The sequence below is a fragment of the Vigna umbellata genome, chromosome 4, assembly GCF_029865625.1.
Source record: "Vigna umbellata cultivar VRB3 chromosome 4, Vumbellata_1.0, whole genome shotgun sequence".
NCBI lineage: Eukaryota > Viridiplantae > Streptophyta > Magnoliopsida > Fabales > Fabaceae > Vigna > Vigna umbellata.
Genome location: NC_142168.1, coordinates 36,831,123 through 36,848,291, shown reverse-complemented (window position 1 = coordinate 36,848,291; position 17,169 = coordinate 36,831,123). Strand labels below are relative to the sequence as shown.

At 31.4% G+C, this 17,169-nt stretch overlaps 1 protein-coding gene across 1 annotated transcript; it reads right to left on the bottom strand.

Moving 5' to 3' along the window:
• Positions 1 to 948: 948 nt before the first annotated feature.
• LOC124847978 (serine/threonine-protein kinase PBL34-like) lies at positions 949 to 16,973 on the bottom strand. Its single transcript, XM_088112831.1, has 6 exons — positions 16,889 to 16,973; positions 15,944 to 16,275; positions 15,482 to 15,617; positions 2,176 to 2,312; positions 1,990 to 2,095; positions 949 to 1,448 (listed from the first exon to the last, which is right to left on the bottom strand). The coding sequence occupies exons 1-6, from the start codon at positions 16,971 to 16,973 to the stop codon at positions 949 to 951; spliced, it is 1,296 nt and encodes a 431-aa protein (XP_087968957.1).
• Positions 16,974 to 17,169: the final 196 nt, after the last annotated feature.

The window sequence follows — 17,169 nt, the reverse complement described above, 5'->3', positions numbered from 1 at the left end:
TATATATATATATATATACTTACAATAATAAAAAATTCATATGTTACATTATTAATTGCACATAATTTTTTTTTTCAATTTATAATTAATATTTATTCAATCTTTTTATAAACATATTGGCTTTATATAATTTCAATATAATTTATATTCCTTTTTTTCACTAATTCTTGTTAATGGACATTCGTATACTATTTTTTAGAGTACTTGGAATACTGTATATATGTATACAATTGTTTTATTTTATTATTTAAATTATTTTTAATTTAATTCATTATTTAAAAATCTCTACATTTAAAGTTTTAATCATCAAATATTTTTTCATTGTTTTTCAATAATTTTATTTTAATATTATTACTTCAATTAGTTACATATATAATTTGTTATTTAAATATCGAATTTTCTACGCACATCATTAAATTTTTCTACGCATATCGATGTAACTGGGTTAACTAAGGATACTCCTTGCACCCAATTTACTAGTAAATTTGTTCATTTATGCAAAAACAATTCCATGAAAATGAACAATAAAATTGTAGCTTAAATTTAGTAAATTTTGAAAAATGTTTAAAAAATAAATAACAGCAGTAGTTGACTAATGTTTTCATCTTTTTGTTTTAAATAAAAATAAAAAAGTTGAAATAAATTAGTTTTGAAAACAGTAAACACAAAATTTGAACTCCTATTTCTTTAAAGACAAATATAAATTTTCCTAACAAATATAATATTGCAATCTTAAAATCTTAAGGGGGGAGAAAAATTCATGAGAACAATTTCCACAACAATCTACCCAAAAGCTCTTTTTGCTTTGTATACTTCTAAATTGCTATAAACTTTAAATTGTTAAGCAGAGTATAAACTAGACAACATGGTAATTCTACTAAATTTTGGGGAAAAAAAGGTGGTAAGGTGCAGAGGAATTTAACCCTAGGGTTGAATGAAGAACAAACCCTAGGATTTAGACGAAGATGCAAGCGAAGGATTTGGTGGAGCTGGAGGTAGGGGAAGAGGGTAATATTGGTGCTGTGGTGAACCTTGAAAACATCTTAAAGGTGATGAACATCTTCCAAGAGCATACTTGTTAGCACTACCATGGTTGGAAGGGCCTACACCATGTGAGGTTTTGGGACCAAGCTCACCAACCATCTCATCATGCAGATACTTCAACTTGTGAACTACTTCACTCATAAGGGGTCTTGCTTTAGGGTCTAGGCGAAGACAATGAGTAGCTATTCTCATTGTCCTATGAGCACACTTTGTAGGGTATTGCCCTTCAAGTCTAGGATCCATTAAATAATGAAAGTTTGCTTTGTTTCTGAGATGAGGTCGCAACCACTCTATCAGGTTTTGTTCCTCTGCTGGCATTGTTTCATCCAAGGCTCTTCTTCCTGTCAGCATTTCAAGCAGAACAATCCCAAAGCTATAAACATTGCTCTCAGAAGTAATGCGTCCTGTGTCATAAACATTGCTTTCATACACATGAATCCTTTCAAGAATAGTTTAGTCTAAAGTTTCTATATGCCATTCTACTTTGTAAATATGAAAACTTCAGCAAGCAAACATTGTTGAAAGTCTTACATCGATTAAAGATAAGTTCAATTTATAATGTATAAATAAGTAAAAATCTCATCTTACAAATCAGTTTTGTAAAAATAATTTGGATTTAAAATCTACTTTTTAACAAGATTATGTAAGATTTTCAACGAACATAATAACTATACCAAGTCCATGAATACAAAATATCATAAATGAAAAAAAAAACATAGTTAACTATTCCCTTGATAGTTATCACTTTTTAGAGTAAGAAAAAAGTTCTTAGCTTTCTCAAAAGAATTAAAAGTAACTAAAGTTATATGTCACAATTTTAATGAAAGAAGTAGATAAAGTTAAAAGTGAGAAAATGTCGAAAACAAAGTAAAAGTCTATGAATTTGGTGAATGAATGAATAAAAGTAATACTTATGGGTATTGCATAGAAGCCATTCAGACTAACCTGTCATGAGATACTCAGGGGCTTCATAGCCTTTTGTTGCTACTACTTTAGTTGGTGCATGAATTTCTGGAGCAAGACCAAAGTCCCAAAGTTTTGCATTGTAGTCCTAAAATAAAATGGTATTAAGGTGTTGGAAAAGTTGTTTAAAATTAACATAGTTGGAGATTGCAAAATTCAAGTTATTACCATATCCAATAGGATCTTAGATGTCTTAAAATCTGGAAATATTACTGGCCTTGAAGCTTCCTCGTGTAAAAATGCAAGGCCATTGGCAGCACCAATTGCAATTTTCATCCTCATAGGCCATGTAAGTCGAAGAGTTCCTGCTCATACATGACAATATATCTTGTTAATTGTATGATATATATCCAGCATATACAATAATCATTAATCCTTTTGTTCAGCAAAATAAGTTGAAATTGTACTCAAAATCATATTAAAAGTACAACTTCCATTATGATGAAGGTGAACTCAAATGGGATTGTTCTTATTTTTTCATTCAGCAATAGGATAAAGTAATACCATAGAGATATTATCAAGCCTTTACTTCAATCCCCCAAATGCATTAGAATCTTTATATTGATATATCCCATTAAAATATCAATGCATCTTTCACATTAATACTAATTCAAAACTTAGAAATAAATGTACATTTGATTTGAGTAAATTTATCACTTCCCAACTTTAGATTGCACTAATTTGTCTACAAAATTAGAGAAGAGAATAATTATGGGATGATGAGTATGTTTATTGAGATGGAAGTATGGGGAATGTGGGAATATAAAGAGTCCAAGTTGTATTACAAAGTTTTATTTGTAAGTGCATACAAATTTGAGACCGTCAAATATATTATAATTAAAAATATTTTTTTTATTTGTATACTATTTTTATATATAAAAAATTGGAGGGGTCAAAGCCCCCTTAGCTTCCAAAAACCTCTACAATTGACCTAAACTACAACTTGTCCTTCAAAAGTTTTTGAAATAAAGTCTCAATGATTTTAAACTTTTCTATCAAGTTTTATAGAATTTTAAAACTTGTAAGTGTTGAAACATAAGTTGATTCCAACACCTATATTGTTTACAATATAGAGATAATCAATCAATATTTTCACTAACTATATTGTTACAACTTTTCTTTAGCCAAAGTTGCTCTCTTAAGCAAATACAATTAGATTATGAAAACAAGTAGCAAATTGTAATAAATTACCCCTATCCAAAGATAATAGAGGTTATCCACCTCCATCGACATATCAACAATGCATTGAAAAGACCAGGACCCAACCATAGTTTTCTTTTCTAAACTTCAACATATACTCATTTTTCCTTATTTTCAACCGTAACATATACCCAACCATAGTTGCAGTTATTACTGTATAACCCTAAAACTGAACAAGAAAAATGAACCTCTCAAACTCTTATAGGTATATATTAACACTCCATTCCATCTAAATAACTCCCTTGTGTAATTTTGTCCTCAAACTCAATTCATTGTACAATACAATTCTTCATCTTACTCCTTATGACATGTTTGATACAATGATAATTTTGAGCTCAAAATTGCATTAGTGCACCAATCCGAGAAGTAGAACCAAGCCTTTGGAATGTTGTATGTGATCCACATACAAGCTTTCTATTGTGCTATGCATTAAAATTCCTATAGGTACACAATATTATTTTTAAAGATGGTCTTTCTCTAATTCCATATATTATATATCATTGTCACCTTTGTCATCACCCATTTCTTATTATATCTTTGGCTAAACTACAAAATAGAGAAATGAAATGAATGTTCCTTTGTTAAATTAGCACAACATGATTGAATCTTTATTTATCTACAACTTATCCTATATGTTGTGTAATGAAGTGAACAAAATCGCTATAAAACATTCACAAACACAAACATAATTACAATAATAGAAAAAACCACAAATGATTGATAGAAGATAAACAAAGAAAAAAAAATCAACACTCAAAAGTAACATAATTTAATTAAAGTCTTACAAAAATTCAATCAATGTCCATTATGAAATTCGCTATGAACCAAGGATTATAACTCAAAGTTTTTGTCTCAATGACCCATCGCTCAACTCGTTTTAGAAAGTGTAACATAAATACCTTAACTATCTTTCATGAAACATTTCTACACAAGTGAAAAGAAACATCTGAACAATGTTTTTCACTACTAAGGACAAATGTCACTAGACAACTATGTTAAACGACATTAGTCTTAGTAAAAGCTAAGAGGCTACATTCTTTAATAAGACTATATTTTTCATTGATGCAAGAAGACACATGCCTTTTATTGGATTAATGAAGTTAGAAGTCATCGAACCTTGACAAAATTTCATCAAACCAATATCTACAAATATCCACCTACGTTTAGACCAAACCTTTTAAGCGAGACTCACTTGCATGCAACTAAGCCCATTACAAGTTTAATCACTATTAAACTAGGTCAAATCCAAGCAATGAAATAACTTGTTCTCTAAAAAGATTTTATAATTACATTATAAGGGTTGTAATCATTTGAGACCTTCACAAATCCTTAAGCAATCTCTTCTCTTACAAAGTATAGCCTAACATCAATATTCTTTGTTGTTCCATGGTATACCTGGTTCTTCGTTAATTGTATAGTTTTATTGTTACATTAAACAGTGACAACCTAATCTTACACCCTTATCTCCCTTGTTAGACACAACAACCATAAGACTTCATTCATTTCTTTCATCATGACAATGTTTTGCTTTAGTGGTTAATAAAGTAACTACCTTATAGTAGTACCATAAGCAGTAAACACATAACCTGTGAAAGAGTTTTTAGTGTCCAAGCTACCATAAGAATTTTTTATTATCAACAACAATAATCCATTGGTAATTTCTAATTTACCGATGGATGTTTCTGATTGATTTTGCATTTAAATTTACCAACAAATACTTCTGTAAGAATGAAATGTGTCTGTAAAATTTGTTAGAAAGATCTCTCAATAACTTATCATCACAATTATCGATGGATATTTTTGTCTATAACTTACCATTACAATTACTCACAATCAAATTTTATCGTTAAACTTGTTGACACTTTGGGCTACAAATTTCCTACCCAATCTATTGAATATTTATATTATATTGAGGGGAGATAGATGAGAAAACGAAGAGGAGAAGAAATAAGATAAGGAAGAGAAGGATGAGGAGGAGGAGGAGGAGGTGGTGGTTAAGGGTTGAGGTAGAGGCTAGTGGTTGATGTAGAGGTTGGTGGTTGACGCAGAGGCTCACCAGTGATGTGTGCTAGTAATGCATGTTGGTGACATTGATGATTGTTGGTGATAATGACAATGGTAGCTTGAGTTAGAGAAGGAGGTGAATGAAAGGAAGAAGAGGAAGAGAAAGTGAAGAAAGAGGAAGACAAATAAGAGAAGGATGAGAGCTAATGGAAAAAAAATACTTGGACTGGTGGTGATGGCATGACTTTCAGTTTGTGGCAAGGAGGAAAAAAATAAACGAAAAAGAAGAGGAAGAAGGAGACCCTACCACACATTTTATCGATGAATATTATTGATAACTATTTACTAATGGGCATTTGCTAATGAATTTGAGGGTCCTGGTACTTACCAACACATGTCTGTATTCATCGATAAACTTTACTGATAAATATTTGTTCGTCGGTGGTCTATTGATAAACATAATTTATCAATGAACTTTTGATATTATTGACAGATATTGGTCGTCGATAGTATGCAATTTGTCATGTCTAAGCACTTAATGTAGTCTATGTCAATATAATGTTCTAATTGAACATCTCAAGAACACTGACTAAATTTACCTTCAACTAAAACTGTATGAAAGGACCCTTTCAAATATCAAAGCATCCATTTAAAAGTTTGCTAGTGTCTTTTTCAAGATTTGACATAAAATTATTAATAACACTCACAACATAAGCTATTCATTTTTTATTTTTTTTATTTTTATATTTTATTTTCTTAATGAAATCTTCATGTAATGGTAATGATGCCTAGTATATGCTTATTTGGAACATAATATGTTGGGTGAACATAGAACATTACATACATCACAAAACAAACAATTTTTTCATATGGAATACATCCATATAACTTTGTTCCTCTATCATCTTAGGAGACTTTGCATCACTCATCTTGTAATGTGAAGCAAGAACTGAGTAAACAAACTTCAAGTGTGTCATTCCCAACCCTTCAAGTTTTTCATTCCAAACCCTTCTAGTTTGTTATTCCAAACCCGTAAAAACTTATTTTAAGTACGTCTCCCAATATATATACAGACGTTTCAAATTGTATTGCAGCTAATTATCTCAATAACCATAATCTTCATAGTAGCTCTATGATCCTTCATATCAAATTTTCCATCAATCCAACCTTAACCTTCTCAACCTTAGGCTTAATGTTATTTGATATTAGAATGTCATCAATATACAACAACAATACCACAAAATGATCTTTTGCTAAAAACTTGTACCAGATACAAACATCATTTATGCTCCTTTCAAAATCAATTCTTCCATTTGTTCAATATCTTAAGGAATTGTTTCAAACCACACAAGGATCTTTTCAACTTACAAATATAATACTTATTGTTTCCTTCCTCAAATCCTTTCAAAAGACACACATATTACTTATAAGATACCCTTTTACACCTTCTGGAAAGCCTAAGAGCATTTAAACGACACACATATTACTTCCCTTGTCTTATGTGAGCATAAGCAACACAACCAAATATTAACAAGCTGTCAAGGTTGGAGGAATACCTTAAGTAGGTTTTCTTAGTTTTCATGTTAAGTGTTTTAAGTCACAATTGTTGGACTCTGACATTTAGCGAAATGCATCTCACTCATTCTACAATGGTCATATTAAGCTTTTTAATTAGGTCATTTTGTTTAGAAGTTCTTAATCGAGTTCGGTTCTCGCTATTACATTTTTGAATGTTTTCGAATAGAATTCAAGATTGTTTTAAGCTCCAAATCACTTTATTATCTTACCTATTTTGTTCTCCACTAGACACTTCCAACTTTTGAAATTGTCAAAAGATTCATCCTTAGTCGTTTTGGATATAGCCATAACTTTCTTAAATAGTTGTCTACAATCAATGAGTAGTATGTCGCACTAGGGTATGATCAAGTTATAGACGATCTCTATAGGTTAGGATGAATGTAGTCAATGGTACATTTTGTTCTTTATCTTTCTACACCTTGCAAGGCATACAAGTTCCTTCATCACTAAAATGGATACCTTATAACCATAAATGTTGTCCACTCACCTTTAAACAAATTTGTTTACTTAAATATCCCTTCTTCACAAGTTCTTTAAGAGATATTAGGTTACATTTTAAGCTAGGTATGAGCCTAACTTCTTCAAGCTAGTAGAAGCCTAACTTCTTCTTCAAGAACTCTCTCATATCCATCATCATTTAGAAAAAAACTTGGTGATTCCAACTCTAATTATCTTACAAGACTTGTTATCTCCAAAGAGAATTGAACGCCCTTCAAGTTTTGTAAAGTTCTGAAACCATATATGGTTAGGTATCATGTCGAAAGAGCAACTATAATCCATTACACAATAACAATCATCAACGTTACTTAACACCATATAAGCCTCTGATAATTCATGAATATCTTCAATAAACGTAGATGGTATATTAAAACTAGATTATCTGTCAAGGTTGTTAGCATTCCTTTTTTCTCTTAGGATATAACCTTTTGGTTGATATTTCTTTTTGTAATGAAAACATCTAATATTCAACGCACCTCCACCATTAAGAAACTTGACTTCAACTTTTACTACCTATATTGTTATTGATAAACATTACTCTCCAAGTTACAAGGTTGTCTTAAACACTATACGTGTTACTTTTAAACTTCTGATTAACACCTTGAAGCTCAGAGTCGCCTGCACTTCCGATCCTCATAATCAATCTAAAGGTCAATGTTCTCCAAATCAAGAATCAACTTATTGAATTTATCATTTTTTTTTGCCAATTGTCTTTAATCACATTGTGATCTTCCTCTTCCAAATTTGCTTCAATACCTTATTACTGAGGCTAAGAATAATTGCACTATTAGACTTCTTCAGTAATTTTTTCTTCTTCACTACCATGCCTACATTAAAGCTTGATGTCCGAGCTTCAGGAGGCCTTGTTGAATCAGAAGAACACATGTTTGAAAAACCACAATCTAAAATCGTTTAGATTATTGCAACACTTGTATGGGTACAATACTTGCTTTGGATTTAGACAATTAACTAAGGATTCTGACATGTACAAACTCTCAAATTTTGTCCATAATTTTGTTTTGATCTTCCCTTCGGGTCTTGCCTCAATACCTTATACTTTGTTATTATGGCTAAGAACAATCACACTATAAGATTTCTCCACTAACATCTTTTTCTCCTTCTTCAAGCCGTGATTCATTTTCTTGAGCTTTGAGGAGGCCTTGTTGAATTAGAAGAACACACATTTGAACAACCACAATCTAAAATTGTTCAAACTATTACAACAGTTATATAAGTACATTATTTGCTTTAGGGGATTTCGACATGTACAAGCTTTCGAGCTTTGTCCATATCTTTGTGTTGATCTTCCCTTTGGAACTTGCTTGAATACCTTATACCGTATTATTGAGGCAAAGAACAGTTGTGCTATGGGACTTTTCCATTAAATACTAGTGTAGAAAAACTTTTCTATACCTGTTAAAAAAAGGTTTTTTTATATCGATTCTGGTACCGGTATAGAAGAAATGGCATAGAAAATATTAACTTTTTATATCGATTCCATAACTGGTATAAAGAGTGTCACTTTTTATACATTTAGAGGTGCAATTGGTATATAAAAATCTCTCATCAGCCAAAATTATCGGACCTCTTTCTTGCTTCGTCGAAGAAGAAAATTTCAAAGGTTTACTACCACGAAACATCATTGTTGAACCTGCATCACGCACCAACAAACATGAGTTCCTCACAATCTAACTAACGAATATTGAACTTCCAAGATGCAAAACCACACATAGCTGCAAATCGTGTCTCTCTCTATTATAGATCTGAAACCTCGAGCAACCATGAACACCACCACGTGTGTCACCTCAAAAAGAAAAACCAAACCAGAAAACGTAAGTTCCTCACAATCTAAGTGAACGACGCCAAAAAACCAATCGGAGCAGCATCTAAACGTCGCCACCATCATCGTGGAAGAGAGAGACTTCCACGACATTGTCGTGAACTACCACTGGTGTTGTCACAAAGCACCATTGGTGTTGTTGCAAACCATCACAACACATTCACCAACACACCAACACTACATGTCGTGCCCGTGCTACCGTCACAAATCTAGTGTCGTGAGTATGAGCACCTCGCCATGGAAGAAACAAAAGTCGCACACCTCTAACGCAAACCACCATTGTTCACCACTACGAGGCTAGGAAGAAGAAATTGGTTACACTAGCGGTTTCACAGAGTTAGGTAAAGGAGATTGAGGTTTTTCATACCAATTGTGAGAGTCAGGTTAAGTAGAAAACCGCCTGCAGGAAGAATTGGAAACCACTTTTTGCACAGGTTATCATTAAAACGGGTATAATTTTTTATATCGGTTATAATTAGAATCGATATAAAAAGTTTTCTTATTTATTACAAAAATGACACCGCGTCCACTTTTGGTATCAGTTATAATTATAACAGGTATAAAAAGTTTTCTTCTTTATTACAAAAATGCCAAAATGCCCACTTTTTATTTTTATTATAATTACACCCGGTATAAAAAAATGTTATTTTATTTACAGTTATGTCACTGTGTCACTTTTTATACTTGGTGGATTATAACTAGTATGAAAAGTCGTTATAAAAAATATTCTTTGTACTAGTGAATGTTTTCTTGTCGTTCTTCGCCATGACTATGTCAAACTTTGATTCACTTTTTCAAGCTTCAAGAAGGCCTTGTTGAATCAGAATAACACACATTTGAACAACCACAATTTAATATCGTTGAAGCTATTACAACACTTGTAAAAGTACAATAGTTGCTTCAAATTTAGAGGATTGACTACGATTTTTCAGCATGTACAAGCTTTCGAGCTTCATCCATAATTTTGTTGCAATCTTTGCTTTGAGACTTGCCTCAATACCATATACATTTTTATTGAGGCTAAAAACAATTGTGCTATGATACCTCTCTAGTAACATTTTCTTGGCCTTCTCTACCATAACTATGTCAAGCTTTGCTTCACTTTCCCAAGCTTTAAAGAGGCCTTGTTGAATTAGCTGAGCACATACTTGAAGAACCACAATCTAAAATTATTAAATTATTACAACACTTATGAGGGTACAATACTTGCTTTAGATTTAGATGATTAATTAGGAATTTTGGTGTTAGCATTCCAAGTGTGAGTCTAAGTCTCATATTAGGTAAACATGAGAAAGTGGAGCACCAGATAAAGGTGAAGATCCATTAATCCATTATCTTAAGGTTGGACTCAGATGTCATTGATGTTGTATTTTCCTAGTGAACCTCCTCCTTGAAAAACCTAACGAGTGGTATGAGAGCCAATTTCTTAGTATGCTATACGAGAGCAATGACAATGGAAGAAGGGAAGGTGAAGATTGAGAAATTTGATGACATTAACTTTAGGTTTTGAAAGATGGAGATAGAGGACTACCTGTATCAGAAGAAGTTGTATCTACCCTTAAAAGGGCAGAAGCCAAACAACATGGAGCAATCAGATTGGAAGTTGTTAGATCGGCAAACACTTGGTGTGATCTGGCTGACATTAGCCAAGAATGTTGTGTTCAAAATTATGAACAAGAAAACAACCGCAGATTTGATGCAGACATTTTCAAATATGTATAAGAAGTCACCTGCAGCCAATAAAGTGTATTTGATTCGCAGACTTGTCAACCTCAAAATAGGTGAAGGTAACTTGGTTACTCATCATATTAGTGAATTTAATACAATTATTGCACAATTGACATCAATGCATATAACTTTTAAGGATGAAATAAAAGCATTAGTTTTATTATCATCTCTTCTGGAAAGTTGGGGTGCAATTGTTACTGTAGTTGGTAATTCTACAAGCAATAAGTTGAAGTTTGATAACATCCGTGACTTGATCTTAAGAGAAGATTTTTTGTAGGAGAAGTTTAGTGAAATCTTTCACTTCTGATTCTGGTTCAGCATTGAGTGCTGAAAATAAAAGAAGAAATAGCCACAAAGGTCGTAATCAATGTCATGGCAGATTAAAGTTTAGAGGAAGACCACAAACAAAAGTATGAAATGATATCACATGTTGGAATTGTGAGAAAAAGGGTCCCTTTACAAATCAATGTTGGTCTTCAAGGAAGAACAACAACAAAAAGAAATAAGATGATGATCAATAAGAAAATGCAACAACTGATGAAATTGTAGATGCACTATTATCTAATTTAGATAGTTTCGTTGACTCATGGATTATGGACTCAAGTGCATCATTTCATACTACATCTTCCTTAAAACTATTATCTGATTATGTTTATGGAATGTTTGGGAAGGTTTACCTTGCAAATGAAAAATCTCTTGATATTGTGGGAAGAGGTGATACTTACATCAGAATCTCTAATTGAAGTGCATGGACTTTGTAATGTTAGACATATTCCTACCTTAAAGAGAAACTTAATATTTATAGGGCAATTGAATGATGAGGTGCATTACACCACTTTTGGAGATGAACATTGGAAGGTAATGAAAGATAATCTTGTTGTTGCTCGTGGAAAGAAGCAAGGATCTCTTTACATGATTGGAGATAAGGATATGATATCAGTTGCAGAAGTGAACAATAGCTCCTCTTTGTGGCATCAAAGGCTTGGGCATATGAGTGATAAATGAAACTCATGATCTCAAAAGGTAAAATACCTAACTTGAAGCATGTTGACATTGTGCCTTGTGAACATTGTATCTTTGGAAAGCGGAAAAAAGGTAGCTTTTCCAAAACAAGTATAATACATATAAAGTTGAAAGACTAGAATTGATGCATACAGAAGTTTGGAGGCCAGCTTCAATGGAAATACTTGATGGTTCACAATATTTTGTAACCTTAATTGATGATTCAACAAGATAGGTACGAGTCTACTTTCTTAAGAATAAATCTGAATTTTTTCTATGTTTAAAAGGTGAAAAAAAGAGGTTGAGATTCAAACAATTTTAAAGGTTAAACATTTGAAGTTTGGTAATAGTGAAGAATATGATAGTAGTGAATTCAAGGAGTTTTGTTCAGAGGATGGGATCATAATGATCAAGACAGTTCCAAGAATACCAGAACAAAAAGGTGTGGCAGAAATAATGAACGAAACCTTAAATGAGAGAGCAAGATGTATGAGAATCCAGTCAGGACTACCTAAGGTATTTTGAACAGATACAATAAACACAATAACCTATCTTATAAATAGAGGACCATCTGTTCCTTTAGATTATAAGTTACCTGAAGATATATGGTTTGGAAATGAAGTAAGTCTTTCACACTTCAAAGTTTTTGGTTGTGCTTTATATATTATATTGGACTTTAATAGTAGAGATAAATTGGACCCTCAAATCACGAAAAAGAGCATTGGGAAGCTATGAAGTGGATATTGAGATATTTGAGGGGCATTTTATGCATTTATCTTTTAAAAGAAGAAATCTCACTTTACAAGGGTTTTTTGATGCAAACTTGGGAGGAGATCTAGATGGTAGAAAAAGCACAACAGGTTACATTTTTACGTTGGGTGGTGCAACTATCAGTTGGAAATCTAAACTTCAAGGAAGAGTCTCCCTCTCAACCACTAAAGTTGAGTATGTAACTATCTTAGAAGCAGTGAAGGAGATGATATGATTGAAGAACCTTCTAAAAGAATTAGGGAAAGAGCAAGATGGACCTTCATTGTTCTAATAGTCAAAGTGCTATATATTTATTTTGCTAAAAATCCAATTCTTCATTCTAGATGTAAGCACATTGAATTGAAGTATCATTTTATCATAAACTTGATAAATGATGGAGACTTGTCTTTGTTGAAGATTCCAAGTGCAAAAAATTTAGTTTATATGTTGATCAAGACTATCACTACAAATAAGTTAAGGCTTTGTATTGCCTTAATTGGCCTTCAAGAATAATTGATGATAAAGGAAACTACATTAGGTGGTAATCTAAATCAAGCTCAAAGTGGGAGAATTGTTAGTATTGTAGAGCTTAATTTAGTCCCACATCGCTTAGTATTTTGAGATATTGTTCTCTATTTAGCTATATAAGCAACCCTCTAAAAATCTTAAAAGATACAAAAAATAAATATACTTCATAGTGTAGTGTGCACGTAGGTGTGCAATATGTTGAACTACGTTAAATTCTTGTGTCATTTATTTTTCTCTCTTCTTTTATTGTCTTGTTCCTTACATTTGGCATATGCAAGCATTCAAGTTGTTTCCGTAATTTTATTGCAATCTTCCTTCGATACTTGCGTCAACACCTTATGACTTGTTGATGTTAAGAACAATCCTGCTATGAGACTTCTCTAGTAATGTATTTTTGTCCTTCTCCGCCATGGTTGCATCAAGTATAGATTTACCTTTTTGGAGTTCCAAGAAGACCTTATTAAACTATAAAAGCACATATTTTTTAATTGTCACAATCCAAAATTATTCAAAGCAGTGAATTTCTCAATCACATACTTTGTGTGAAAGTCATAAAGATTGAATTACTTGTTGACTACACCAATTTATTATTGTGGAATGTAATAGAGAATAAATCATTGCAAGACTATTTACCAACATAAATGAAATTATAATAAAAGAGAAGAAGCTGCAAACTAGTAGTAAAGGATAAATGAAGGAAGAAGTAAAAAGAATAAATAATTTACAAAAGTAACATGGTTAAATTGAAGTGCTAACAAACTTCAATTGATATCTATAATAGAACTCATTGATGAACTAAATATCATAACTCGAAGTTTTTCTCACTGAACTCTCACTAAAATCAATTTACAAAAGTATATAAGAGTTGAACTTACAACTTTTATTTAGTTTTCAACTATAACTACAATTTCCTATATATAGTAACATAACCACTTTAACTTAACTTCTATGAAACATGTTCAAACAAGTGGAGAAAACATGTATATATTTCCTACTGTTGAATTGAAATGTCAGTAAGACAGCTACTTCAAATAACAACAGTCTTAGTATGAGCTAAAAGACTATCCAACACTTGTACTAAAAGATACATATGTATTATATTGGATTCTTTGATAAAATTAGAGCTAAAAGACCATCCATTCTTCCTTTCCTATAGCCACCTATCATGTAAAAAAAATGTATTTTCTCCATGTGTTGTAATCCATTCTACTGTTTCCTCAAACCAACAACTTGTTTCTCTAAACCCATTCACACTCATTCTTAAATCTTCTCACCACCTTAATTTTATACTTGGAACGATTTAAGTCATGCCACCCTTATACTTTGATTGTAGGACTTCCCTCCATCAGTCTCCATTTTCACTTTACCAACAAAGGTATATTAAATAACTAAATTTTTAATTTCTAGTCTTCCACACATTTTTGTAATATATTCTCTTCTCCCTTTATAGAAATTTTCTGTTACGTGGCTTAATTTTCTTAATAATCTCTTCTGCCATGTAATAGATTGCCATGAAGAATAAAGGTATTGCACCCAATCTCAATCTAATGTGTGATACTCTTCCATAAATGAATCACTTTTAATAGCATGTGTTTAATACGAAATTAAAGGTAAAAAGAGAAATTGAAATACAGTTAATGTATAATTAATTTGTGTATGTGAAAAAAAGAATATATTTTAGACAGAGGGTTGGAGATATGAATATTTTTTAGATTTCTTTTAGCTCATCCTAGTATTTCCTACTATTGAATCCAAGTTCTAATGAGGTTGTCTAGTTTTATGCTTTATTTTTATATTTCTTTTATAATATATGTATATATATATATATATATAAATATATATATGTATGTGTGTGTATATATATATATATATATATATATATATATATATATTAGTTTTTAGATTAAAATAAATAATATGATCCTTTAGTAGTCGTTTTTATTATGTTCTATAAACCTAAGAGCATACCTAGAGGAATTGTAGATGATTAAGGAATATGTATATGTAGGTGGGGTGCTTTGATTTTGGATGAAAGTTGGTCAACTTTTTGAGATTATACAAATCTCACTAGATTTTATGTCTTCCCTTGAATGATAAATACGAAATAACAATAGAAAAAGCTTGTAGTCTTATATGTGAACTTTAGTATCTTGTACATATAATTAATATATATTTTATGTCAAGCAAAAATCAACAATAGAATTTTTTTTTACTAAGGCAATAAAGTAACATTCGAGTAATAAAAAAATAAAGGGTGAAAATAAAAATGAAATGACATTTCCAAACCATGCAATCACTATTGAAAAGCGAACTTAAATAATAATTATTTGGTACATTAGGACATACTGCTGAATAGATGCTTCTCTAAGCTTCCTTGACACATATACTCATGTACTAGTAGTCTTTTGCCATCCTCAATGCAAAAACCTACTATTTTAACCAGATTTAGATGATTGAGTTCACTGAGATAACTAATTTCATCCTGAAAATACATAAAAACAATGAAAATATTTTTTAATAAACATATAAACATTGATGTGATTAATTTATAACATTTTATATAAAATATGAAAAAATTACACATTAACACCTTCTCTACTATATTAAGATTACACATGGATGCCCTAACCGGATACACACTGTAATGTTCTTTTTATAAATAGATTATCAGTGTAATGTGTTTAAGACGATTAAGAAAGGTTAATAATGATGTGTGCAATCTCAAGAAATCACAAGCATGACAAAGTAATTTGGTTAAATAAATAACAAAGAAGATAAATAAATTTAGTTAGGGTTAGCATCACATACTAGCCATTCCTTTTGATCTTGACATTGATTTAAGTTGAGTGCCGTCACTGCAATGGGAATCCCTTTTCCAGGCCTTGCTGCATAGTTTCCATATGGATTAATCCAACCCTTCAACAAAACTCCAAACCCTTTCTCATCATGAAAATTCTCAACCTTAAAAGTTCTTGTTGCCAACATAAGATCTTGAAAAGCGAACCTTCGAAGAAGCAAAGAAGCTTCAAACAGTTCTTGATCCGGAACAGATAATCTTGCATGGCTACTTATTCTTCTGTTGGATGAGGATGTTGGGGAAATTGGTTGCTGTCTATCAACATCATTTGTAACATGTCTTCCTGTTGAATTGGGGGAAATAGGTTAGAGAAAATTTAGCAAGGAGCTTAAAAACATACATGAATTAGACACATAAAATTAAGTCTGAGTTTGTAATCTCTTAGAGGATCAAAGAATATCTTGAATTGTCAATTTGTAACTTACATATTTAATATATTCAACTTTATTTCACAAGTAATTTTTTCTTGAGAGATGCATAGATTGGGATAAACTTATTTCAAGAAAGGAATTGATATTTCTAGCTCTATTTTTTCTATATATTGTGAGAATAAAGAATGGTGGACACCCAATGCATAATAACACCTATAGAAAAAGAAAACCATGAATGATATTATTAAGGTGTAGTCAGTTAAGTAAGTGTTTTCATAATTACACCCATCCCATATAGAAATTAAGTAATTCAATTTAAGAGTTTATTAAAATAAGTTCTTTAATTGGAACAAGAAACAAATGTGAACTCTAAGAAGAATGGTGAAAGTATATATTTATATATTATATATATACCATGAATTTGATGGATTTTGTTTGAAGAAGCTTCCCCTTTGGAACTCCAAAACATGCAACCTAGGAAAATCCTCAATTTCTTCCAAAATCTTGAACCTTCTTTAGTACTACCTCGAACAACATCTTTGTTGTTTCTTCTTCCTTTGGTTTTGCCCCCAATTGAAGAATCAGCCCTAATACAATCAATGCTTCCCATATTTTCAGTTCAGACCCCTGAAAATTCAACATATACAAATTTCAGCACCAATTAATGAAAACATACAAGACACATGGTAATAGAAAACAATGTACACTTTGAAACCTTGTGTGAATTGATCTTAGTATTCTTCGTGTTTATTAAGATATGGGTATTAGAGGGAGAATGGTGAAATAGCGTGTGAAGAATCAATGAG

Excerpts from the sequence above, each read along its gene's own strand:
- LOC124847978 (XM_088112831.1), bottom strand. The coding sequence starts at position 16,973 with ATGGGAAGCATTGATTGTATTAGGGCTGATTCTTCAATTGGGGGCAAA. Across the intron at positions 16,276-16,888 it reads CAACAAAGATGTTGTTCGAG|GAAGACATGTTACAAATGAT; the intron begins GTAGTACTAAAG and ends CCAATTCAACAG. Across the intron at positions 2,313-15,481 it reads AGAGAAGCATCTATTCAGCA|GAACTCTTCGACTTACATGG; the intron begins GTATGTCCTAAT and ends ATGTATGAGCAG.